General features: G+C 41.2%; 1 protein-coding gene across 14 annotated transcripts in view; it reads right to left on the reverse strand.

Annotated features, from left to right (window-relative positions):
* SAMD12 (sterile alpha motif domain containing 12) overlaps nt 1–27,894 on the reverse strand; it is a 442,508-nt gene that overhangs the window by 395,898 nt on the left and 18,716 nt on the right. For 6 of the 14 annotated variants that reach the window (XM_081505301.1, XM_081505300.1, XM_081505299.1 and 3 more), the window contains exon 2: nt 26,630–26,833. The exons of the other annotated variants lie outside the window; for them this stretch is intronic. In XM_081505301.1, coding sequence (XP_081361427.1) covers nt 26,630–26,833 — 204 coding nt within the window. The remainder of the gene's footprint in view (nt 1–26,629; nt 26,834–27,894) is intronic. 14 annotated transcript variants of the gene reach the window in all.

Genomic DNA, 27,894 nt, shown 5'->3' on the forward strand with positions numbered 1-27,894 from the left:
CACTCAAAATGTTGCTCCCGTCCACCTACCTCACTCCATCTCCACTGCCATCACTCTGGTCCACGCTACCCACCTGTCTCACCTAGACTGACTTCCCCAACTGATCCTCCTCCCTGGATACCCACAATCTCATTAAAAAATGTATAGGTCAGTTCACAAGACTCTTCTGCTACAAAACAGAGACTCACTGGCCTAGAGAACAAACTTATGGTTATCTGGGTGGGGAGGGATAGTTAGGAAACTTGGGGTTGACATGTACACACTGCTTTATTTAAAATAACCACAGATCTACTGTACAAAAAAATGTAGAGGGGTCAAGAGAATGAGAGAGAAGATACTGGCCATGCATTGATAATTCTTGAAGCTAACTAATAGATTCATGGGGATTTATTTCACTGCTCCTTCTACTTTTGTGTATATAAAAAAGTTTAAAAAAAAAAACCCACAAACTTTCTAATGGCTTCATTGTACACCCAGAGCATTCAAAAATCTTTAAAATGGGCAACAAGGCTGTGACATTATCTGTTTCATTCTACCTCTCCAATTTCCTCTCCCACTACAGTATCCCTTGTCCACTCCACCTGTACCATCCACTTCCTTGTCTCTTCCTTGAACACTCCATGCCTTCTGGACTTTGCATATAATGTTTCTTTGTCTGAACTGTTCTTCCCCATTCTTCAACTAACTGCTACTCATCAGTCAGGTTTTGGCTTAAATACCAACTCTTCAGACATGCCTTTCCTTAATCCCCTCCCTCATTCCCCCCCCCCACATTAGATCATATGCCTGGAACGACAAGTATTCAACAAACATTGTACGAATCTTAAGAAACTCATTGTACAATGGTCCATATGCATGTGACCTTATTTATACCACTTTATAATTTTATTTCTTTGGCTGTACTGGGTCTTCGTTGCTGCACAGGCTTTTCTCTAGTTGTGGTGAGCGGGGGCTACTCTCTAGTTGCGGTGCATGGGCTTCTCATTGCACTGACTTCTCTTGTTGCGGAGCACAGGCTCTAGGGCATGCAGGCTTCAGTAGTTAGGGCACACATGTTCAGTAGTTGCGGCTCCCGGGCTGTAGAGCACAGGCTCAATAGCTGTGGCTCACGGGCTTAGTTGCTCTGCGGCATGTGGGAACTTCCAGGATCAGGGATTGAACCTGTGTCTCCTGCATGGGCAGGTGGCTTCTTTACCACTGAGCCACCAGGAAAACCCTATTTATACCATTTTATATAAAAAATTATCTGAAATTCTTTATAGTCTTTTAAGTTTCCTAAAACAAGGACCAGCCTATTTCACGGTACATCATAGGCACTCATGTATTAGTTCGTGCCTCTTCCCTCGGGTTTTGTGATGGATTTCAAATAATCTTCATGAAAAATCCTGATACATAATTATATTCATTTCACAGACAAGGGAAATGAGGCTCAAAGGGTTCTAGTCATAAAAAGTCATACAGTGTCTGCTGAAGGTCACAAAGATCATGTATCATTTAGGTTGCAGACGATTTCAAGTTTCAGATGAACAAACCCAAAATAGATTAAGCAGTGAAGAAAATCATTAACTTTCAGGAGAGGAAGCCCAGTAATGGGAAAAGTTCTGGGTTAGCTGATTTCCCAGTTCAATAGGGCCATCAAGGACTCTTTTTTCACTTCTCGATTCTACCATCCATAACATCACCTTAAGCCTGGGTCCCCACATGGCACTACAGCTACAAGCTTCTAATTCACATCTAGCAATAGAGACAGCTTGGTTGACCATAGTTTTCGTCCCTCAATCCTCGTCCAAACTTGGATGTTTTCTCATTGGTCCAGAATGAATCACACACACCCAATAGTGAACTAAATCTCTGGTAGTGGAGGTACAATTACCCTTAAACCAGCTAAGGTCAAGCCCCAAACCACAGCGCTGTTACTCAACAAGCAGGGGCGGAATGGATGCTGAAGAACCAAGCACAATACCCAATTCAGGCAGTGGACTAAGAAGAACAAAACCTATGAGAACATGAGGCTAATTACTGTTAATAACAATCAGCTTCCCTATCTCCAAAGGTCAGCCTACTTACAATGAATTTTCAATTAAATATACTAAAGCTGTGATTACTAAAAAGAGGTGAACTTGTGTAGGGAGATGGGGGATTTACACATTAATGAGAAAAGAAAAGAAAAAAAAAATGTATCTTTGTTCATACTCCAGCATGATTCCCAGCTGTTTTCTGCCTTGAAATTCACACCCTGAGGAATATCACTGAGCTGCTGGGAGCTCCTCTGCCATCACCTCCCCACTCAGACTGTCACACTTCCCTCGTTCTTGCTCCTGTTGGTCCCTCCTCCTAGAAAGAGGTTCCACTCCACCCAAATTCTACTTCCTTCTTTGGGGCGTGAACTCCTACTCAGCCCACGTGTCTGTTCCAACGTCTTCACAAAGTCTTCTATGAGCTCTGGCATCCTGGGCTTCATCTCCTCCCTGTCTGGGATGTCTGTCTAATTGATCTGTCTCATTGCTGACAACTGCCAGCTCCATCTTCACTGCCCAGTCCAGAATCTGGCACATAACAGGCACCAGAGAAACATCTGTTCAGCTGCTGAATGAACCAGCCATCTTCTATCTTTACACAAACACGCGTTACATCAAAATGCCTCTCTTCTCTGCTAGTAAATACTGAGTGTACAGAATGTAAGATCTCTATAGACATGAGGTGGGATATGGCATTTTGACTTTCTACACATGTTGCCTTCTTCATACACAGTTTTAATCCTTCATAACTGTTCCCTCCTCACTTACAAATCCAGTAGTCGATTTATGTTTCTGTGCTTGGGTATATTTATTTAAAACTGTTCCTGACAGGCTTTGTTTTCTTTTCCCTGAAATTTCATGTCCCTAATATTTACAAATCAAGCCACTTTCAAATGGCCTCTTGTATGCCGTGATCTCCATCTCTTTGTTCATCATGTAAAAGGTGCCCCCATTTGCTTTCTCTTTTCTGTCCTCATTACGACCCTTTCTTGTTTTCACTAAAGTTATTTACTCAGTGTAATGGGCTCAGTAGCTCACAGGTCAGCTTTGAGACCCTACTGTTTCCCGGATCTCCTTAATCTCACAGTCTTGTGGCTTGTGGATTTTAGTTATTGTATTGATACTGCAGGCTGCTTGTAGTCTTTACCAGAAGTGCTGCCACTGCGGCTTTAATTTTAAAGTTGCTAACAGTGAGCTCTTAAAATGAGTTGAAGACCAGATCTTTACAGATGTTGCTCTTTAAAAAAGCTAGAGAAGGAACTTCTCTGGCAGTCCAGTGGTTAAAGTTTTGCCTTCCAATGCAGGGGCTGTGGGTTTGAATCCCTGATGGGGGAGATAAAATCCCACATGCCTTGAGGCCAAAAACCCAAAACATAAAACAGAAGCAATATTGTAACAAATTCAATAAAGACTTTAAAAATGGTCCACACTCAAAAAAAGAAAAAATCTTAAAAGAGCTAGAGAAAATTCTTCATGCAAATACCCATGTTTTAGCATTGTTTTGAGATGCCAATTTGAAGGCATCATCTCTTTCTCACATGCAAAAATCCACTCCCTCAGAAATGGAAACCTTTGTGCGTTGCTGGTGGTAATGTAAAATGGGACAGTTTGTGTGGAACACTGTATGATTCTTCAAAAAAAAAAAATTAAAATACGAAATAAGATTTGAACCAGCAATCCCAACCAAAGTAGGGATTTGAACAGGTATTTGTCTCTCCGTGTTCATAACAGCATTATTCATAATAGCCAAAAGGTGGAAAGAACCCAGATGACCATTGATGGATGAATGGACAAACATAATGTGATATATACGTGCCACAGAATATTATTCAGTCTTAAAAAGGAATGAAATTCTGATACATGCTACAACAGGAGTGAACCTTGAAGACATTATGTGAAGTGAAAGAAGCCAGTCACAAAAGGACAAGTACTGTGTGATTCTATTTCATTCAGAGAGACAAAGTGAAACAGTGGTTACCAGAGGCTGGAAGAGACGGGAATGGGATTTATTGGTTAGTATGAAATTTCAGTTTGGGTTGATGAGAAAGTTCTGGAGATAGACAGTGGTGATGGTTGCACAATATAAACATATCTAATGCCACCGACTCACACACTCAAAAATGGTTACGGTGACCAATTCTGTTATATTCTACAATAAAATTTTAAAATCAAAATGCACTCCCTCTACTTTCACCTCCCTACTGCCTCCCAAAGCAGAACGTTCCAAAAATATTTTGTCTTCTTTCAATCATCTCATTGTAATTTTCAGGTATGTTTCTTTTTTTTTTAAAAAAATGGACACGACAGCTCAATGGTATCCAATTTCTTTCAAATGTTCCTGGAAAGGGCATGGTCTCCAGAAAGGACCCCAGCCTGACCAGCAGAAGACATGCTTTACTCGCTGGAAGTGAGCCTGGGCCATCCCGATCCTGACCTCTGAGGGATCCCATTCCGATGGGACTTGGGTCACAGTAACAAACTCTGCCTAAATGCCAGGCTTCATTTCATCTCAAGATGATTCAAGAGGAGCCGAGGGATGTGCTGGCCTCACAACACTCATTTGTAAGAACAAGTGGATCTATTTGCCAAGGAGTCACACACTGCCTAGTCCTTTTAATCCCCACCCACGCCACACTCCTTCTTGTCTCCTTACAACTCATTCAAGTTGAATGGTCCTTTATTTCCAACATCACTGAGAAGAGAGATGCTGTGCAAACACTGTCAATGGTGCTGCTCTGGCTTCTGCACCTACGTTTATACCAACTTGTAGATGCTGCTTGGAGCTCTCAAGATGTCTTATGCTTCTCTGCTTTGCCAGAATTGATCTTTTCCCATAATATACTCTTCCCTTTCCTTATTTTCATGGAAATAGTAAATGCTCTTTCTTGTTTTCCCTGTGAAGCCTTAATTGATTTTGCTTCCATTAATATCTTTCTAAGCAATGTTGACAATGCAGCTTTTTCTTATTAGATCTTGTGTGAGTACACACCATGCATTCCAAGTGTTTATTAACACGTCTGCTTACCCTATAACTAGAAGCCCCATGAAGCAAGGGACTTCTTATTGAGTTTTACAAACCTAGTGCCCAGCCACTATTTCAATCATTGTACAGTTACTCTAAATCAATGCTTTCAGAATAAGTAGAGGTATGATGGAAAAGATACTGATCCAGTCCTACTGACTGTCATTCCCTTCTGTTGAGTAGCTTACATCTTTATTTTTCAAAGGAAGATTGGGATTGACATATATACACTACCATGTGTAAAACAGCTAGCTAGTGGGAAACTGCTATATACCACATGGAGCTCAGCTCGGTGCTCTGTGATGATCTAGATGGGTGGGATGGGGGGGGTGGGGGTGAGAGGTCCAAGAGGGAGGGGATATAGGTATACCTATAGCTGATTCACTTCATTGTATAGCAGAACATTGTAAAGCAACTATAATCTCGTTAAAAAAAAACAAAACTTTAAAAACAAAAACAAAAAAGAGCAAATAAAAGTTCTTCCAAAATAATTGGATAATTCAAGCTATGGTAAATCACAGAACCCTAGAGCTCCTAAAACTGCTGTTTCACTTGACTGCTTTCTGCAGAACAGAAACTGCATTATTCATCTGCATACCTGCAAACTAAACAGTTGACATGTTTGGCACCTCATAAATGAACATGTTTAGCACCTGCTAAATGAACACATGATCTTATGACACAAATATTAATATACTCCAATCCTCAGCATTAGCTATTAAAATTGAGATAGACTGTTTACAATTTCATGTCTATTTCTTGCTATTAGCTAGAGATAAAGTTCTTGGAGGACATGGCCCTTGTTTCATACCTCTCATATATAATATACAAATACCAGACACTCTCTAAGCACCTGTTTAATTAAGGGAAGTACCTTCTGCACTATATTTTGGATTCAAATTCAGCAGAACTCTACTCTCTAGAAGTCACCCAGGCATCACAAAGGGCTGCTCACTCTCTGTAGCAGACACTTCCAGTTGGCTCAACATTCCCAGTGCTCTCCTCCTTGGCCACCTCCCACAACATGGCTTAAAGTCCAAACTCAATTTCTCAGCCTCCCTTGCAGCTACAAGTGGCTGCTGACAGAATCCTACCTATAGGACCTAAGCAGGCATTTGATGGGTAAAGAGACAGTCCTGGAACTGACAAAAGAGAACAAATGTGGATACCATCCTTCTTTCCCTGCCCTCTGTCTTGAATGCTGATGTGTTATCTAGAGCTGCTACAGAGCTTCTGTGACAACAGGGCTCCAAACATGAGTGAGAGTCAAGAGGCTAGTGGCCACATTGGCTCTGCCACCATAGGGCTACTCAACTATGTTCATAATTGCCTCCCTCCAGACTTGGTGCTCTGACAGAGAAATAATCCCTTCTTGTTAAGTCACTTTGAGTCAAGTATCCTCTGTTCAGATGATCCATTTCAAACTGACACATGATTCCATTTCAACTAGTCACATATGGATACTTAGCTATTCCTTCAGGAGAAAAAAAAAAAAAAAAACAACACACAAAATATTCCAGTTTGGGTTGCATAACTCACATTGACTTGGAAAGCTGCATAAGTATAATAATACCTTAGCAAGGAAGGTATACATTAAGAATACACTGTTCATGTTGTTATGAAGATCAATCCAGGTCTTCCACTGTGGAGACCTGAGGGCAAAACTGTTACTCAAATGTGGGACTCTGGCATCCACAATATTCATAAGAACTTCTGCATGAATGAATGTGTTCATGGGTGTCAGGTCACTAACGTTTTTAACATGAGAATATATCGATGTACCAGAAATGTATCAGGAACATAAGCTTGGGTTAAGCTAGTGGATACAGAGCACAGTGGCTATTTGGGCAAAGGAACCTGTCCAGTGGACATCTCCTAGGGCAGGGGTCAGCAAATTTCAGCCCATGGGCCAAATTCAGCCTGCCATCTGTTTTCATACGCCTTGTGATCCAAGAATAATTTTTACATTTTTAATGGTTGGGGGGGGGGACCTAAAGGAGTATATTGTGACCTGAAAAGAATATATGGAATTCAAATGTCAGTGTTCATAAAGTTTTACTGAAACACAGTCATCCTTAATTATATATTACCTATGACCACTTTTGTGCTACAATGGCATAAGTGAGTAGTGGTGACAAAGACCATGCATGCATGCTTAGTCGCTCAGTTGTCTGACTCTTTGCAACCTCATGGACTGTAGCCTGCCAGGTTCCTCTGTCTCTGGGATTTTCCAGGCAAGCATACTGGAGTGGGCTGTCATTCCCTTCTCCAGGGGATCTTCGTGACCCAGGAATTGAGCCCAGGTCTCCTGTATTGCAGGTAGATTTTTTTACTGACTGAGCCACAAGGAAGTCACCAGAGATCATATGGCCTGCAAAGACTGAAACATCTGCCAGTTGGCCCTTTACAAAAATAAGTCTGCTGAGTGAGCCCTGTTCTAGGGTAGAGTAGAACCATGTCCTGGAGACCCTGGGGTCTTTCACTTTATCATCAAAAAATGCCAAAAACTCATGGATCTTTGGGGAACTCACCTCTGACTTATTCTGCACTCCCCTACTCCAAGACAATTTAGATAAACTAAATTACGTTCGATTTTATCATTTTAGGAGACACATTTATCACATTTATCATATGAGGAGACAGAACAGGATTTCCAAACCTCTCCCTGGTCAGCTCAATGTGGTTCTGCAAACATATGCCAAAACTTAACATGTTTTACATACAGTCTGAAATCGTTTGCTCACTATGAAAAAGAACAAAGTAAAACACAAACTTCCAAATGCGTAACTCGTAGGCATTAGAAGAGGACATGTCCATTCCTACCCAGCCTGGGAGGGACCAGTAACAGATGAATCCCTTCCTCTGAACAAGAGGAGGCTGGAGAGGAAGAAGGCACTCTGCTGATGAGGAGGAGGGAAAAACAGCAAGGACTGTGAACAGCTGGATGCCCAAAACACACTATTGGCCTCAGAAGTCTGCCCTATGGTAGATGGTAGCCTTGACAACTACCTTGCGGCTGCCACAGCTGAACCCGGGTGAGTGTCGGTCCCAGCCAGGTGTTCAGGCCATATGCAGCTGTGTCAGGACGTCGTCTCCTCTGAGCCAAGTGAAGAACACTCACTTTGACCCATGTGTCTGCAGAAACGAAGTCCTCTTTGTAAAACAGATGAAGAGACTCTCATCTCCCCAAGACTACTTAAGTGTGGCAACCACAGCAAGTATTCACCTTTCCTACCCATGATATCTGGACTAAACGATATCTGGACTAAACACGGCAGAAATTCAGATAATGCTTAACTTACACATTTCACCATCAGGAGAGTGGGGTAAGGCTTTGGACAACCTCCAGCGGACATAGACATTAACTCTCATTTCATGAGGAGAATACAAAGGCAGACAAACTCAGAAGTTCTGTGAAGCTTTAGAGGACTCAGGTATCAGACTGATAAGGAAACAGGTGGCCTACAATGGTGACTAAAACATTTTCATCCATGATACTATAAGCAGCAGATTTCATGCCACGAACCAGTGACCAGACATCTGTATCTATGCACATGAAGTGAACCAAGTTTTCATAAAACACTATTTTTCTTTACTACATGTAATCTACTATGATTTTTTTTCTCCAATTTTTTTAAAGTAGTGCCTCTTGGATGCTTCTGAGAAAAGAGAATAGACACACTTTTCTCAATTTTCTCTACTAAGGAAAAACAAAAACCCTGAGCATTATATACAAAGCAAATGTAAGACTGACTTTGAAAGGTGAAAGAGGAGGTAGACGATCTAGGGACCTTGGAACTCAAGGAAAGACATGAAGGTGAGTTTCCTAGGCTCTCTCTTTGCCTCATATACTCCAGGCTTGGAGCTGAAGAAGCTGAAACCTGGAGCTGCCAAAGGGCACCAACAAAAAATAAGATAATAAGAGCCTGTGCTCTGTAGACAAAGGACCGTGACAAGGGCAGCCTAGCAAGATGAAAACTTCTAGGTAGTAATTGCTCTACTCTAACATCTCAGTAAAAATGTAACTCAATCACTCATATCAGCAAAGGAGGAGCCCAACGTCCACCCTCCCCTGGGCTATAATAAGGTACTCCAAAATCTCCAATGGTAATAGAAGGCCAAGTAAGGAGCCCAGACCTTCATCTCTGTCAGTTGGTAATAAGGTTACCTCCACACCCCTGTAATGTCATCTGAGATGTGTAAAGGTTGCACTTCCACCCTCAATAAGGAGGCAGTCCCTCCTTTCTGGGGTGATGTCAGAGCAAGCCTGGTAGTGAGCCTGGACTTTCATCACGCTGTTTATCATCAGTGATAAACAGCAAAGAGGCCCCATCTCCCAGCTATAACTTAGGCAGAGTGAGGAACCTGAATTTCTAACTCTACTTGGCCAGTGGTGTTGAAGAAAAGCAGTTAAAACAGAAGGTTTAAGTAAGTAAGATTCAGTCTCATGGGCTTCCCTGGTGGCTCAGATGGTAAAGAATCTGCTGCCGTGCAGGAGATCCAAGTCCGATCCCTGGGTTGGGAAGAGCCCCTGGAGAAGGGAATGGCTACCCGCTCCAGTATTCTTGCCTGGAGAATTCCATGGACAGAGGAGCCTGGTAGGCTATATAGTCCACGGGGTCACAAAGAATCAGGTACAACTGAGCAACCAACACTTCCCTTCAGCGTCTCATAACATAAAATGAAAACGTCCAAGTTCTGATTAAACAAAAAAATCACACACAAGCAAGAAGCAGGAGGATCTCAAACTGAATGAGGAATGATCAATCCATAGATGTCAAAACCAAGATGACAGATCTCAGAATTATTTGACAAAAATTTAAAAGTGGGCCATGTTAAAAATTCTTCAGTGAGTAATTAAACCTCTCTCTCTCACACACACACAACCCAGAAAGCTTCAGCCAAGAAAATCTCAAAAAAAAAAAAAAGACAAAGAAGAAAAATGAAAATGTCACAACTGAATAATATTCAAAATAAAAAGCTCATTGGACACGTTCAAGGGCTGAGTGGAGGAGAAAAAGGAAGATTTCATTGGAAAGGGTCAAGGGAACTTCCTTGGCAGCGCAAGTGTTCTACATCTTGCTTCAGTTACACAACACGATGCAAGTATCACAACTCAGTGAACTGAACACTTAAAATATTTGCTTTCTATTGGATATTCATTGGAAGGACTGATGCTGAAGCTGAAGCTCTAATACTTTGGCCACCTGATGCAAAGAGCCAACTCATTAGAAAAGACCCTGATGCTGGGAAAGATTGAGGGCAGGAGGAGAAGGGGGTGACAGAGGACGAGATGATTGGATGGCATCAACGACTCAATGGACATGGATTTGAGGAAACTTCAGGAGATGGTGAAGGACAGGGAAGCCTGGTGTGCTGCAGTCCATGAGGCTGCAAAGAGTTGGACTCGACTGAGCAACTGAATGACAGCAGCATATTGAATATAAAGTAATCTTTAAAACGTAACAAAATACAAACACTAGATGCACTTTAAGTATTTACAAATGTTTTGGGGTTTGTTTTGCCTTTTTTATTTTTTTTTAAAGATTTTTTTTATGTGGACTATTTTTTTTTTTTTTAAGTCTTTATTGAATTTGTCACAATATCACTTCTGTTTTATGATGTGTTTTTTTGGCCACAAAGCATGTGGGATCTTAGCTGCCCACTGAACTCACATTCCCTGCACTGAAAAGCAGTCTTAACCACTGGACTGCCAGTGAAGTACCTACAAATGTTTCTGAATCCTGTGTTTTTATTCACAACCCTCCCCTCTATCCAGCTATGTGTTGATGCAAACACAAGGTCTACACTTACTTACTATATATATTTCATCATGGACAAGTTATATCACTTCTTTTCCATGAAATGGAAATACTAATATGACCTTATTACTCAGCCACACATTGTTACTGTATTGACAACATGAGACAGCACAGATGGGACACCTGACACTTAGCACATAGTCAGTGAGCATCCACACTCTATTTACATCCTTCTGTCGTCCATCAAAACAGAGGAATATTTGGCATTAACAATTTTAGCAACTGTTAAACAAGCAAAATGGTATCATGTAACTTTAAAGGACAAACACATTACAGACTTGAAAGTAGGAGCCCTAAGTGAAAAGGGGAAACTAAAGTGAAATTTAAAAAAAAGATGAAGCAAAGCCAGAAGGAAAAAAATGACAGTTTTTCAAATATATAAACAACCTTGGTGAGAGTTGAGGAATGAGGACATAAAGATAAAAGCAAATTGCTGCACCTTGAAACATATGCTCTAAAGGTGAGCTGACAGCTGTCTGTCAAACCAAACTAATGAACTGAAAGTGTCTGAATGTTTAAAAAGTCTTTACATAGTACAATCTGGTATTTTGAGAAGGGAGGAGGAAGTATATTAATGCAGAATTAACATATGGAGGATGCTGCATTTGCTATCACTAAGTTATTTTTTAGAAGAAGGAGGGAATTAGAAATTAGGAGAGAAAGACTTGACCCACTTAAGGCCACCATGAAAATGGCAAAGGTAAAAATGAAAACAAGAACTCTTTCACATGACATACAATGCTGTTCCCACCACACCATGATACTATGGGGAATAAGAGGTTTTTCTTTTTCTCTCTACATCTTAATTAACCCTTAGTCAGTAAAACCATGAGCTTTGGAGTCAAATAAACTCGGCCCTACCACTGACTAGGTGGTAGGCTTTGGACAACTTACTTCACTTTAAGTTAAGGTTGTCTTATCTATAAAATTGGAACAATCATAGCTTTTTTACAATGCTTTAGAAGGGTTAGATGAAAATGTATTTGAAGTGTTTAGTCAATGCTTGGTATCTTACTAAATGCCCCACAGACGGTAACCGCTGCAATCATTACTTCCTTCATTCTTGTTAATATCTTTTTTTTTTTTAAGGCTTTAATTACTTATTTATTTTAAAAAAAATTGAGATATAATTTGCATATAACAGTATATTAGTTTCTTATGGGCAATATGACTCAATGTTACTAATTTTTTCTAAAGCAAAGACCAGGACCACAAATACACACAACTCCACTAAAAAGAGAGGGGTGACTGGTTGGTGTGGTTAGGAAGGGGAGAAGAGGACAGAAGGTCAGATAGAGGCTTCAGAGAAGAAAAGTAGCTTTAAAATTCTCTTGCAAGGGTCATCCCACAGTGAAGAGAAAAAAGAATATTTCAGGAAGAAACATCAGTTTTCTGTCAAATCACAGAAACATGAAAAAGGCCTGATAGGTTGTGGTTTGACTTGATGAATGTGGGTGTTCTCCTCCTCCAAGGGGGTGGAGCCAGATCATCTTGGCAGACAATTCTGTTTGCTCATTTTCTCTATTCATAGTAACACTCAGGCTGGAGGAACACTCAAGTTTAACAAGTCCCATCCCTCACTTCACCTGATCTTCACAGATGTATGTATGCTATCTATAGGTGCATGTATGCATGCATTGGTATATGTGTACAAGTACACTTAAGTCAAAAATCACATTACCTAAACAATCAAAGAAGAGCTATACCAGTGGAGGAAATAGACAGATTGTAATTTAAAGATTGAGAATCAGCATTTTAAAAACTTGTGGTAGGGCTTCCCTGGTGGCTCAGTGTGTAAAGAATCCACCTACCAGTGCAGGAGACACAGGTTCGGTCCCTGGTCCGGAAAGTCGCACATGCCACAGAACAACTAAGCACTTACACTACAACTGTTCAGCTTGTGCTCTTAGAGCCTGAGAGCCTCAGCTACTGAGCCCAAGTGCTGCAAAAACTGAAGAACACATGCCCTAGAGCCTGTGTCCTACAACAAGAGAAGCCACTACAATGGGAAGCATGTGCACAACAACAAAGAATAGTTCCTGCTCTCTGCAACTAGCGAAAAGCCCCTGCAGCAATGAAAACCCAGCACAGTCAGAAACAGACAATTAAATATAAAGATATAATTAATTTAGAAAGAAAATAAAAATTGTGGTCATCTGAGGACTAAAAGTAGCTCAAAAGTCAATAGAGCCTTTAATAGGCATGATTTTCCTGGAGACTAATTTTTTTAAAAAATGCTCATCTTACAGTTTCTCAAGTTTACTAAGAAAACTGATAAGATGCCATACAAACTGGGACCACAAAGTGCAGCTCAATACTCCTTGGTCAGTCCTTTGAAGCCACACAGTCCAACACAGGAGCCAACAGCTGCATGTGGCTATTTTAATTATATTTAAGAACAGATGAAATTTAGTTCCTCTGTCACACCAGCCACATTTCCATTGCTCATCAACCATGTGGTGCTGTGGCTACTGTATCGGACAGTGCAGATTCCTGAACATTTCCATCATTATAGCACGTTCTAGTGGCTAGTACAAACTGGAAAAAAAAAATCAGTGTCTTTCTTCCCAACGTTGAAATCAAATTGTTTTGTTCTATAAATGTTACTTGAAAAGGAACTGAAAAAACAAGAATTTGGAAATGATTTCTGGCTTTTCTATATTTGTTTCAATGATTTAAATAACCATATCTACAACACCTTTTAGAACTAACACCAAAAAAAAAAAGATGTCCTTTGCATCATAGGGGGCTGGAATACAAAAGTAGAAAGTCAAGAGAAACCTGGAATAACAGGCAAGTTTGGCCTTGGAGTACAAAATGAAGTAGGGCAAGGCTAACAGAGTTTTGTCAAGAGAAAATGCTGGTCATAGCAAACACTTTTTCAACAACCTAAGAGATGACTCTACACATGGACATCACCAGACCATCAATACCAAAATCAGACTGATTATGTTCTTTGCAGCCAAAGATGGAGAAGATCTATACAGTAGCAAAAACAAGACCTGGAACTGACTGTGGCTCAGACCATCAGCACCTGATTGCAATATTCAGGCTTAAACTGAAGAAAGTAAGGACAAACACTAGGCCATTTAGATATGACCTAAATCAAATCCCTTATACAGCAGAGGTGACAAATAGATTCAAGGAATTAGATTTGATAGAGTGCCTGAAGAACTATGGAAGGAGGTTTGTAATACTGTACAGGAGGCAGTGACCAAAACCATCCCAAAGAAAATGATTCAAGAAGGTAAAGTAGTTGTCTGAGGAGGTTTTACAAATAGCTGGAGAGAGAAGAGAAGCAAAAGATAAAGGAGAAAAAGAAAGATATACCCAACTGAATATAGAGCTCCAGAGAATAGCAAGGATAAATAAGAAGGTCTTATTAAAAGAACAATGCAAAGAAATGGAGGAAAACAATAGAATGGGAAAGACTAGAGACCTCTTCAAGAAAATTGGAGATATCAAGAGAACATTTCATGCAAGGATAGGCAAAATAAAGGACAGAAATGGTAAGGACCTTAGAGAAGCAGAAGAGATTAAGATGAGGGGGCAAGAACACAGAACTGTACAAAAAAGGTCTCAATGACCCAGATAACCATGATAGTATGATCACTCACCGAGAGCCGGACATCCTTGAGAACAAAGCTAGTAGAGGTGATGGAATTCCAGCCAAGCTATTTCCTAAAAGATGATGCTGTTAAAGTGCTGCACTCAATATGTCAGCAAACTTGGAAAACTCAGTAGTGGTCAAAGGACTGGAAAAAGTCAGTTGTCATTGTAATACCAAAGAATGTTCAAACTACCATAGAATTGCACTCATTTCACATGCTAGAAAAGTTATGCTCCAAATCCTTCAAGCTAAGTTTCAGCAGTATGTGAAGCAAGAAATTTCAGATGTAGAAGCTGGGTTTCGTAGGGGCAGAGGAACCAGAAATCAAATTGCCAACATTCCTTGGAGCATGGAGAAAGCAAGGGAGTTCCAGAAAAAAACATCTACTTCTGTTTCACTGACTATAAAGTCTTTGACTGTGTGGATCACAACAAACTGTGTAAAATTCTTGAAATGGGAGTACCAGACCATCTTACCTGTCTTCTAAGAAACCTGAATATGGGTCAAGAAGTAACAACTAGAGCCGGACATGGAACAAGAACCTGGTTTAAAATTGGGAAAAGAGTATGGCAAGGCTGTATATTGTCACCCTGTTTATTTAATTTATATGCTGAGTACACCATGAGAAACGCTAGGCTGGATGAAGCACAAGCTGGAATCAAGACTGCTGTAAGAAATATCAATAACCTCAGACAGGCAGATGATATCATGCTAACAGCAGAAAGTGAAGAAGAACTAAAGAACATCTTGATCAGGGTGAAAGAAGAGAATGACAAAGCTGGCTTGAAATTCAACATTTAAAAAACTAAGATCATGGCATACAGTCTCACCACTTCATGGCAAATAGAAGGGGAAAAAGTAGAAACAGTGACAAATTTTATTTTCATGGGCTCCAAAATTACTGCAGACAGTGACTGCAGCCGTGAAGTTAAAAGATGGTTGCTCCTTGGAAGGAAAGCTATGACAAACTTAGATAGCGTATTAAAAAGCAAGAGACATCACTTCGCCGACAAAGGTTTATATAGTCAAAGGCATAGTTTTTCCAGTAGTCCTGTGTGGATGTGAGGGCTGGACCATAAAGAAAGCTGAGCGCTGAAGAACTGATGCTTTTGAACTGTGGTGTTGGAGAAGACTCTTGAGAGTCCCTTGGACTACAAGGAGATCAAACCAGTCAATTCTAAAGGAAATCAACTCTGAATATTCACTGGAAGTATTGATGCTGAAGCTACAATACTTTGGCCACCTGATGTGAAGAGCTGACTCATTGGAAAAGACCCTGATGCTGGGAAAGATTGAGGGCAGGAGAAGTGGGCAGCAAAGGATAAGATGATTAGATAGCATCACCAACTCAATGGACATGAATATGAGCAAACTCTGGGGGACAGTGAAGGACAGAGGAGCCTGGTGTGCTGCAGTCCCTGGGGTTGCAGAGTCAGACACATTCTAGTGACTGAACAACAACAAACCTACATTTTAGGGATAAGAAAAAGATTAAATATGATGCCTTAATTTGGAATTTTACAAAATTTTTGCTCGTTGAGGATGAAGATCTCTTGTAACCTGTTTATGGCCCTTTCATACACATTTCAGATAGACTTTTATAAAAGTGATGCTCTTGTTTGGTTATTTTAGACAACTGTCAGATGTTTGAAACATCTACTCCCCAACTCTTTGCCTCTGTTGTCACAAATCAGTTTTTTGTTGTTGTTGCTGTTATTGCTGTTATAAGCTTTTAGAGACCCAAGATTATCTGAGAAAGACAAAGATAAATTAGGAATCAGAGATAATTCAGCTCTGGCGAAGGTCACAGTGTACTAAAATAGTGGATCCCAAATGTCTACCCAGAGAAGAGAAATATATGCGATGTAAATGTCATTGGTTTTCAATGAAAACAGCCTCTTAGGAGTTTTCCACTGATCATGTTTCCAGTATGAAGCCGTGTCCTTCATTTTGATATTGTTTTCCCTGCATTTCCTGATGTCAACTTACATCTTTAATGAAATTAGGTAAGAGTTCGTGAGTACCTCTGGGCTGTGAGTTTACTACGTTACCTCGGTCACGTTAGATTCTTTTGCGATCCTATGGACTGTAGCCCACAAGGCTCCTCTGTCCATGAGACTCTCCAGCAAGAATACTGGAGTGGATTGCCATGCCCTTTTCCAAGGGATCTTCCCAACGCAGGGATTGAAACAGCATCTCTTATGTCTCCTGCATTGGCACTCAGGTTCTTTACCACTAGTGCCACCTGGGAAGCCTGAGTACCTCTGCATCTGTGCATGTAAGTTTTAATGCTAACAAAAAAGTTATAGGAACTCAGCATCCCCATTTTAAAAAATTACTTGTCTATGAAAACTAGAGAACTAAACATTTCTAAGAAAATGACCATACATAAGCAGTCCAACAGTTATTTGCAGATGATATGATAAGACAGGGTGGGAATAAACACTGCTGAAAAAGTAATGATGAGAGGCTTCCAAAATGAGAAGGAATAATTACTTCCAGCTACCACCACCACCTCCTCTAAATTAGGCAAGACTTCACAGGAACTTGGTATTTTAGACTGTGTTTGAAGAGGTGAGGTCTGCACTCATAGCTCAGGAGAAGGCATCCAAGCAGAAGGACCAAGTAGGAGATTGGGACTGACATATACACACTACTATATATAAAATAGATAAACTAATAAGAACCTGCTGTATAGCACAGAGAACTCTGGTCAATATTCTGTCATGGCCTATATGGGGAAAGCAATATGCTACCACTTCAAGTCACCACTCACAAGTTAAGCATCAAATGGATCGTGTTGCTAATTATCAACACCATTACCTTTGTCGCTTTCAATACTGGGCTCATCATAAGGACTATAAACAGTGCCAGCTGGAACAAGTCAACACATACTCCACTGCCCTTATGTTTCCACCTGTGAGTCCTACCGCTGAGCACTGGTGGGTGTGTATGTTGTAGACATGTTAAGCACATACACGCACACTGCCCTTGGAGACAATGATGACAAACCACAAGTGAATGGCAGAGAGTGTGACGGAGTATTTGAGAAAGGATTTATATTCCTATTTAGCTCTTCAAATCAGACAATGCTTCTAAAATATTTTAGCCGTTTCTTCATTGGTTGGTCTAGCTCTTCTTGGCTGGTATACAAACAAAAACAATGCTAAAGAATACTCTGAAAGATTAGCAATTCGTCTTATGGTGGTGTAAATTATTTCTAAAGATGCTTCTAGTCAGTTCTCAATATGACAGCAATTAAAACATTGTAAACACCAACTGTTACTATCTCAGTCTCTCCTTAAGATTAGAGAGGAGACAGGAGTGGGGATCAAGCACATAAAGTTCAGTTCACAGAAAGTTATCAAGCCAACTGTTTGCCTTCTTGGCTGCTGCTATTAAAAACCACAATAAAAAAGGTACTGCTCTAAATTCACACTTTCCAATTTCAGCTGAATCCTCAAGCTTTGCCCCGCCTTCCATTTTCAACCAGCCTACTCATGCCTCCCAAAAGGCTATTGACATGCTCATTTCACCCTATATAATAATCTTTCTCCAGCTCTGTTGTGAATATATTAACAAACTTCTCTTTTCTCATTTCCAGACATTGGATTGTTACATAGTACACTATTGTTTCTAATTTAGGTCAACCTATATGGGTACTTTTCTAAGCACTTAATGCTGCTAGGGTGGATCAGATTGCCTTAGTTGTTAAGTTGTGTCCAACTCTTCTGCGACCTCATGGACTGTAGCCCACCAGGCTCCTCTGCCCATGGGATTTTCCAGACAAGAATAAGGGAGTGGGTTGTCATTTCCTTCTCCAAGCACTCATGCTGCTAGGGTGGATTAGATTACTGCTTGATAAACATTCACTCTCCTACCCTTGGAGTAGAATACATTCCTATACAATGACTTTGGTCTTGACCATGCGAGTTCATTTGGCCAGTGGATGTGAGTGTGGGGGATGTGAGAAACAGAGGTCAGCGTGCTGTGAGGTTTGCTTGGCCTCACATACGCTTGTCATAAGCAGGGAAAGAGCATGCCTAGAGGCAACTACTCTTTCAAACTTTGCCCTAGGATGAGACGCACAGAGCAGAACTGATCCCAGCCTCTTTTGGCCGAGAGGTAGGGAGAACTGGAGAAGGTGGCAGGTGCCAGACCCACAGGAGTCTGCAAGCCACAGTAGGATTCTGCTCTTTATCCTAAGGGGACCTTTCAGCATGCAGCTTCTAGGGAGTCTTCTCCATCCCATCCAGGTGCTGTTTGAGGTCCCTTTAATTCCCATGTTGTTATGGAAGCACATTACACAGCACAATGATTGTTTTTGCATTTACCACAACACCAATGCCAACTTCTCTCCCTACAATGGTAACTCTAATTCAGGCAGGAGACAATAGTGAATAAGCTCTGGGAACATCAATAAGAGTTTAGAAGCACAGGCATTTGCCTTGATGGGTTTCACCCCCTTTGAACACATGACCTAAACATTTCTGTGACAGGATAAGAGAAAGACATCCAGAGCAAGGGGAGCAATCCATAAGAGCCATGCCTATCTCAGAGCAGATCCTGAAGGCTGGCTCTGCAGGCAGCAGAAGGGAATCTGAGAAGCAGCTGGTGCTGGAGGAGGTGGCTCTGCCAGCTGATACTAAAATAAACCAGAGACTAGCAGACATTTCATCAGCTATCAACCCTCTTCCCCTTTGTGCATGGCTGACTCCTTGTTATTCAGGCCTCCACTTCAGCATCATCTTTTCAGTGAAGACATTCCTGACAACAAAATCTAAATAGCTTCCCAGGCAAACACCACCACATCACTCCATTTCAATTCTCTAGCACTTGGTGCTCTCTAATACAGAATTGTGGATGTGTTTCCTGCCAGACTCCAGAAATAAAAAAATAAGTCATGAGACAAAGGAGCCTTGCCGGTGTCATTGTTATAACCCTAGCACAGGGCCTGGTTCATGCAGCAGCATTCGGCAAATAACTGTTAAATGAGTAAGTGAATGAATGAATGGGGCTGTCCTCTTTTACACACCTCCTTGTCTCTGATATTTGTTTTCCTCTGCAAGGCTGCTTCAAATATTCCTTTTTAACAGGCATCTTCAAAGTCCATAAACATATGCAAGGTTTAACATGTATGTGTGTCTCTGTATCTTTCTGGGTAAGGAGCAGTGGCTGCACTTTGCTGGAGCAGCCATGAAGAGATACCACACTACCAAAGTAAGAGAAACCCAAGTAAGACGGTAGGCGCTAAGAGAGGGCATCAGAGGGCAGACAGACTGAAACCACAATCACAAAAAACTAGCCAATCTGATCACATGGACCACAGCCTTATCTAACTCAATAAAACTAAGACATGCCATGTGGGGCCACCCAAGATGGATGGGACATGGTGGAGAGGTCTGACAAAATGTGGTCCACTGGAGAAGGAAACGGCAAACCACTTCAGTATTCTTGCCTTGAGAACCCCAGGAACAGTATGAAAAGGCAAAAAGATAGGACACTGAAAGATGAACTCTCCAGGTTGGTAGGTGCCCAACATGCTACTGGAGATCCATGGAGAAATAACTCCAGAAAGAATGATGGGATAGAGCCAAAGCAAAAACACCACTCAGATGTGGATGTGACTGGTGACAGAAGCAAGGTCTAATGCTGTAAAGAGCAATACTCCATAGGAACCTGGCATGTTAGGTCCATGAATCAAGGCAAATTGGAAGTAGTCAAACAGGAGATGGCAAGAGTGAAAGTCGACATTCTAGGAATCAGTGAACTAAGATGGACTGGAATGGGTGAATTTAACTCAGACCATTGTATCTACTGGAGAAGGCAATGGCACCCCACTCCAGTACTCTTGCCTGGAAAATCCCATGGACGGAGGAGCCTGGTAGGCTATAGTCCATGGGGTCGTTAAGAGTCGGACACTACTGAGCGACTTCACTTTAACTTTTCCCTTTCATGCACTGGAGAAGGAAATGGCAACCCACTCCAGTATTCTTGCCTGGAGAATCCTAGGGACGGCGGAGCCTGGTGGGCTGCCGTCTATAGGGTCGCACAGAGTCAGACACGACCGAAGCAACTTAGCAGCATTGTATCTACTACTGCAGGCAGGAATTCCTTAGAAGAAATGGAGTAGCCATCATAGTCAACAAAGGAGTCCAAAATGTAGTCCCTGGATACAATCTCCGAAATGACAGAATGATCTCTGTTCGTTTCAAAGGGAAACCATTCAATATCACGGTAATCCAAGACTATGACCCGACCAGTAACGCTGAAGAAGCTGAAGTTGAACAGTTCTATGAAGACCTACAAGACCTTTTAGAACTAACACTCAAAAAAGATGTCCTTTTCGTCATAGAGGACTGGAATGCAAAAGTACGAAGTCAAGAAACACCTGGAGTAATAGGCAAATTTGGCCTTGGAGTACAGAATGAAGCAGGGCAAAGGCTAATAGAGTTTTGCCAAGAGAACACACTGGTAATAGCAAACACCATCTTCCAACACAAGAGAAGACTCTACACATGGACATCACCAGATGGTCAATACTGAAATCAGATTGATTACATTCTTTGCAGTCAAAGATGGAGAAGCTCTATACAGTCAGCAAAAACAAGACAGGGAGCTGACTGTGGCTCAGATCATGAACACCTTATTGCCAAATTCAGACTTAAATTGGAGAAAGCAGGGAAAACCACTAGACCATTCAGGTATGACCTAAATCAAATCCCTTATGATTATACAATGGAAGTGAGAAATAGATTTAAGGGACTAGATCTGATAGACAAAGTGCCTGATGAACTATGGACGGAGGTTCGTGACACTGTACAGGAGACAGGGATCAAGACCATTCCCAAGAAAAAGAAATGGAAAAAAGCAAAATGGCTGTCTGAGGAGGCCTTACAAATAGCTGTGAAAAGAAGAGAAGCGAAAAGCAAAGGAGAAAAGGAAAGATATTCCCATTTGAATACAGAGTTCCAAAGAATAGCAAGGAGAGATAAGAAAGCCTTCCTCAGTGATCAGTGCAAAGAAATAAAGGAAAACAATAGAATGGGAAAGACTAGAGACCTCTTCAAGAAAATTAGAGATACCAAGGGAACATTTCATGCAAAGATGGGCTCATCTTTGGGACAGAAGATGGGCTCATCTTTGGGCTCATCTAAAGGACAGAAATGGTATGGACCTAACAGAAGCAGAAGATATTAAGAAGAGGCGGCAGAATACACACAAGAACTGTACAAAAAAGATCTTCGTGATGCAGATAACCATGATGGTGTGATCACTCACCTAGTGCCAGACATCCTGGAATGTGAAGTCAAGTGGGCCTTAGGAAGCATCACTACAAACAAAGCTAGTGGAGGTGATGGAATTCCAGTTGAATTATTTCAAATCCTAAAAAGATGACACTGTGAAAGTGCTGCACTCAATATGCCAGCAAATCTGGAAAACTGAGCAGTGGCCACAGGACTGGAGAAGGTCAGTTTTCAATCCAATCCCTAAGAAAGACAATGCCAAAGAATGCTCAAACTACTGCACAATTGCACTCATCTCACACGCTAGTAAAGTAATGCTCAAAATTCTCCAAGCCAGGTTTCAGCAATATGGGAACCATGAACTTCCAGATGTTCAAACTGGTTTTAGAAAAGGCAGAGGAACCAGAGATCAAATTGTCAACATTTGCTGCATCATCAAAAAAGCACGAGAGTTCCAGAAAAACATCTATTTCTGCTTTATTGATTATGCCAAAGTCTTTGACTGTCGATCACAATAAACTGCGGAGAATTCTCAAAGAGATGGGAATACCAGACCACCTGACCTGCCTCTTGAGAAACCTGTATGCAGGTCAGGAACCAACAGTTAGAACTGGACATGAAACAACAGACTGGTTCCAAATAGGAAAAGGAGTACATCAAGGCTGTATATTGTCACCCTGCTTATTTAACTTATATGCAGAGTACATCATGTGAAACACTGGGCTGGAAGAAGCACAAGCTGGAATCAAGATTCCTGGGAGAAATATCAATAACCTCAGATATGTAGATGACACCACCCTTATGGCAGAAAGTGAAGAAGAACTAAAGAGCCTCTTGATGAAAGTGAAAGAGGAGAATGAAAAAGTTGGCTTAAAGTTCAACATTCAGAAAACTAAGATCATGGCATCCAGTCCTGTCACTTCATGGGAAATAAATGGGAAAACCTGGAAACAGTGGCTGACTTTATTTTTTGGGGCTCCAAAATCACTGCAGATGGTGATTGCAGAAATTAAAAGACGCTTACTCCTTGGAAGGAAAGTTACAACCAACCTAGACAGCATATTAAAAAGCAGAGACATTACTTTGTCAACAAAGGTCTGTCTAGTCAAGGCTATGGTTTTTCCAGTAGTCATGTATGATTGTGAGAGTTGGACTATAAAGAAAGCTGAGTGCCGAAGAATTGATGCTTTTGAACTGTGGTGTTGGAGAAGACTCTTGAGAGTCCCTTGGACTACAAGGAGATCCAACCAGTCCATCCTAAAGGAGATCAGTCCTGGGTGTTCATTGGAAGGACTGATGCTTAAGCTGAAACTCCAATACTTGGGCCACCTGATTCCAAGAGCTGACTCATTTGAAAAGCCCCTGATGCTGGGAAAGATTGAGGGCAGGAGGAGAAGGGGATGACAGAGGAGGAGATGGTTGGATGGCATTACCGACTCAATGGACATGAGTTTGGGTAAATTTTGGGAGTTAGTGATGGACAGGGAGGCAGGGGGTTGCAAGGAGTTGGACATGACTGAGCGACCGAACTGAACTGAAAGAAACATTAGCTATCATCAGAAAATGAAAAGATAAGTATCTGCTGTGGACCGAATAGTGACCCTCCCCCCACACACAAATTCATATGCTAATGTTTTAAGTCCTAATGTAACTATATTTGGAAACAGGACCTTTAAAGAGGTAATCAAAGTACAATGAGGCAATGAGAGTAAGCCCTAATCCAACATAACCAGTGCCCTTATTAAAAAAAAAAAAAAAAACTACCGTTTATTTGAGTAAGTAGGTAGGCTATATTCCTTACATATATCAACTCATTTATTCACCCCCCAAATCTGGCTGGCTGATGGATGCTAGAATCACCTCATTTATGCATTCCCCAAATCTGGATGGATGATAGAATTGTTCCCATTCCACAGACCAGTAAAGGAAGTCAGGGCATATGCCCAGTCAATGGGTCACCTCAGCTACACATTTCAGTCACTTGGAGAACTTACTAAATCATTCTTACTTGGCCAAGCAGAAAGAGCTCCCAAGTTCATTGGTCCTGGAAGAGCCCAGGCATCTGGTCCTTCTAATGATGAGCCAGAATTAAGAACCACTAAGAAAGGCAATCACAATTCCCAGATCTTGTGATAGTCTGCCTCTCCAGGTACTGATTGCAACTACTACTGCATGACTGCCAAAGGGCTCCTGTTCATGGCATGCTCAGTGAATCTTGGTTATTTTGTTCCAGTCCACCTCCATCCTGTTTCCACAACAGCCCAATATTTCCTTTGGAATAATGCCCTCCTCCTCTTCCCACTCCTTACAGTTCAGGTGGGATTTCACCAATTCCTGAGCTCAAGCACAGGCACTGGCTCTAAACCCATCAGCACGGCCCCTTATCCTGGATCACATGACCTATGCTGTCCATTCAGAGAGACCTCTGCACATGTGTGGGAAAGAATGTCTCCAAAGGAGGCTATGAGGCAGGAACTGCTATGGCAGTCCTGACTTCCCAAGATGAAAGCCACTGTGTGAACAGGGCTACCACAGCAGAGGAGCCAACAGAGAAGCAGAGTTCAGATAACACAACTAGAAACCTAGCCTTGGGAAAGGTTTCATCCAGATTTGCACCCAGGCTTCTTAGTTGGGTAAGCCAATATAAAGCCTGTTTGTACTTAAGCCTGGTTGAGTTAGGTTGGGTTTTCTAAGGCTGAAATTCATACCACAGGTGTCACATCAAACAAACTCCTACTCTCACAACTAGAAGGGTCTTCAGATGTCAGTGGAGTGGTTTGAGAACTGTGTATTAGGTAAGGAACTGGGATTTTTATCCTGAGTTCAACAGGGTGCCCCTTGAGGGTTTTAAGCAAGCAGATTGCCATTTCAAATTTTTTCTAAAAAATTATACTGCATCTGTGTGCAACACATTTGGGAGGCTCAAAACTAGAATGAGAAACTCTAAGATTAAGGCTCTTGGGTTCTCCAGGTGAGAAGAGATGAAGACCTAAGTTAGGACAAATGTAGTGAAAATGAGACAAGATGTGTTTGTAAATTATTTAGATCAGGGGTTGATCAGCTTTTACTGTCAAGGGTCTGGATAGTAAATATTTACAGCTTTGCTAACCAGACAGTGTTGCAATTTCCCAACTCTGTCACTGCAGTACAAGTGAAAGTCGCTCAGTCGTGTCTGACTCTTTGCGACCCCATGGACTACACAGTCCATGGAATTCTCCAGGCCAGAATACTGGGGTGGGTATCTGTTCCCTTCTCCAGGGGATCTTCCCAACCCAGGGATCGAACCCAGGTCTCCCGCATTGCAGGTAGATTCTTTACCAGCTGAGCCACCAGGGAAGCCCAAGAATACTGGACTGGGTAGCCTATCCCTTCTCCAGTGTATCTTCTTGACCCAGGAATTAAACCAGGGTCTCCAGTAACACAGGCGGATTCTTTACCAGCTGAGCCACCAGGGAAGCTGCAGTACAAAAGCAGCAATAAATCTGTAAACAAATGAGTATAACTCTGCCCTAGGATGGTCATTTGCCAGACCCTGACTTAGATAACAAAAAGGGGTCAAATCCAGTAACTGACTAGATGTGGAGGAGGAGGTAAAGGGAGAGTCAAGTTGCTGGGTTTCTGCATCTTTATATTCTCAGTGTTTGGTCCCAGGATCATAAACTCATTGAGTCAGAGGAGGAGAGAAACTCATTAAAATTATATAGTTTAACCACCTCATTTTATTTGTTATGATATTGAGGGCAAGTGCCTCTGATGTAGCAACTAGTTAGTAGTGAAGGCAGGGCCAGAATTTCTAACTGGCTTCAGCAGTGCCTCTATTGCACTCAACTACTCTTTTCTGTGCCTTTTCTAAGGGAAAAGATAAGGTTTCCCTCTCTGCCTTGAGACCACCATGGTATGTGTAATAAAAATTATTGTCTATTTAATAAGCAATGCTAGGCATCTATGATGTGTCCTAGGGCCACTGAGAGACTGCCTCCCATCTAGAAACCTTAAAAATCTTATCTTTGTTTCACACATTTTCCCCAAGCCATTTTTGTGCTTCTGATTTTTTTTTTTAAGATCTGATACTTTTTTTTAAAAAGGGTTGTGAAACATACATCATACTTCTTTGCTCTAAGGATTATTCACTTTCTAATCTGAACAATGTTTTATGTTAAAAGCATATAAAGAATTTATTCAAGCCAAGAACTAAAGCACTGCTTATTCAGCCTCATGACAAGACAAGAATAAATCACAGACATGTATTATCAGAATATAACCACAGTTGACTCCAATTGAAGACCAAAAAAATCTACTATGAGGCAAGTGAAATGCCTTATGCCTGCTATGCAAAACCAAAAACCATTCAAAGAAAAAGCCTAGAAGAAAATACGCCAAATACTTAACATTGGCTGTCTTTTGAAGTTAGGTCCTTGGATAATATTTTTTTCTTTCTACTTTCCAAAGGGTATATGTAATAAATGTGTAATTATGATTATTTTAAAAAGTTAAATTGACTGGTAAGGAAATGCTATGTTGCATTTTTTAATTCTTGAATTTCTAATAGTATCTCCCTCTAGGATACTAACAATATAGAGAATTATGTAAAAAAAATTTAAAAACCTTCAGGTTTGCAACAAACTATGCTTTTAGGTCTTTGTAACTGGATAAATTATTTTTTTAATAAAGCTGTGTTAACTGGATAAATTATTTGCCTTCATACATAGTGAATGATTCTTCTTTATGTATTTCCAGACACCACACTCTCCTCATTATTACCCGATTTCCCTGTACAGTACCCTTTTTTTTCCTCTCATCTCCTGACAAACCCAACATGGTTGGCTGACTGAGTCTAAGTTCAAGCTTTTCTGAAAGATTATCTTTAAACATGGTGGTCTCACAGCCCTCAGGGGAGAGGTCTTGCTCACCTCTTTCTTCTTTCAGGGAGTCTTGACCTACTGGTGGCACCCTGAGACTGGGAACCCAGATGTCCAAACAGACGACAAAGGCGTCACCACAGAGCATCTGGTCATGCCAACAGGCGAGTCGTCTGGGTTCCACAGTTGGCTCTTCCAGAGAGGCCAGCTCAGCATCACCCAGCTCTCCTCCATTTCCACCCCAATGATGAAGAACTGGTGGGAAGACACAGAGGACAAGCGAGGAGAAAAGGCTAGGTCAGAATGGAACGAGGCGGCTGTGGGAGACCCATGGGGACATCTAAGTTCAAAAAGACCCAGTCAGCAGAAAGGAGCAGATGGGCAAGTCTCTAGGAAGCAGTCAGCAGAATGTGTGCTTAAATCAAGTTCCAAAATGCCGCCGTCTGAACACACAAGGGTCTGCAGGTTCCTAAGAGGAGCAGCTTTGTGATCTGAGCCAGCACGCTTCCACTTGCCCTTTCCAGGCTAACTTACAGCTGGCTGCCACCTCAATAACCCCTGATCTCAAATATAAAATACACTCTTACTCCAAGAAGTTCCATAAACAGAACACTCTCTCTTTCAGGGTTGAATCTATTAATATGTTAGTTTGCCTGACTGCTTTTGTCAAATCTGAGTAATTATATGTACACTATAGCACTAGGATGGAAGTTAGGAAACTTAGGCTTTTTTCTCATCCCATTGTACATTGTTCAAATAGCCTGATGTGCTGAGAAAAATATGAATTCAGGCAACAGTTGTTTTTGGAGCACCTACTATGCACCGGGTATTCTTTTAGGAACTCACACACAGATTATAATTGTAGTGGAAGAAAATTTCTGGTTAAAAGAATCCTCTTTGGAAATGGGCATTCCTAGAAAATCTACACTTAGATGGCCAACTTTCTTAAAAATAATAAAATATACCCGGATAATGGAAGTTAATAAGTGACAAGGCTTATACCCAGCAATCAGATACTAGAGTTTGAATACTGGGTCTTCTGAGTAATTAACCAGCCCAGCCCAATTAAAAACAAACCACCAACAACAATAACAGCAACAACAAAAACCCTAGAAATCGTGACATAAGATGACCCACTCTCTTGTTCTAAAAAATATCCAGCCAATTCATCTTACAATGAAAACCATGATTGACAGACCCAATTTATAGAGATCTTCCTAATTTTTAGCATGGGCTATTTAAGTACCAGGAAAGCCCAATATCTACAAACATCTGACAATATCCAATCAAAAAAGATCAGAATGAATAGAAAGAAA

This window comes from Giraffa tippelskirchi, chromosome 6, assembly GCF_054371585.1.
Source record: "Giraffa tippelskirchi isolate mGirTip1 chromosome 6, T2T-mGirTip1v1.2.pri, whole genome shotgun sequence".
Lineage (NCBI taxonomy): Eukaryota > Metazoa > Chordata > Mammalia > Artiodactyla > Giraffidae > Giraffa > Giraffa tippelskirchi.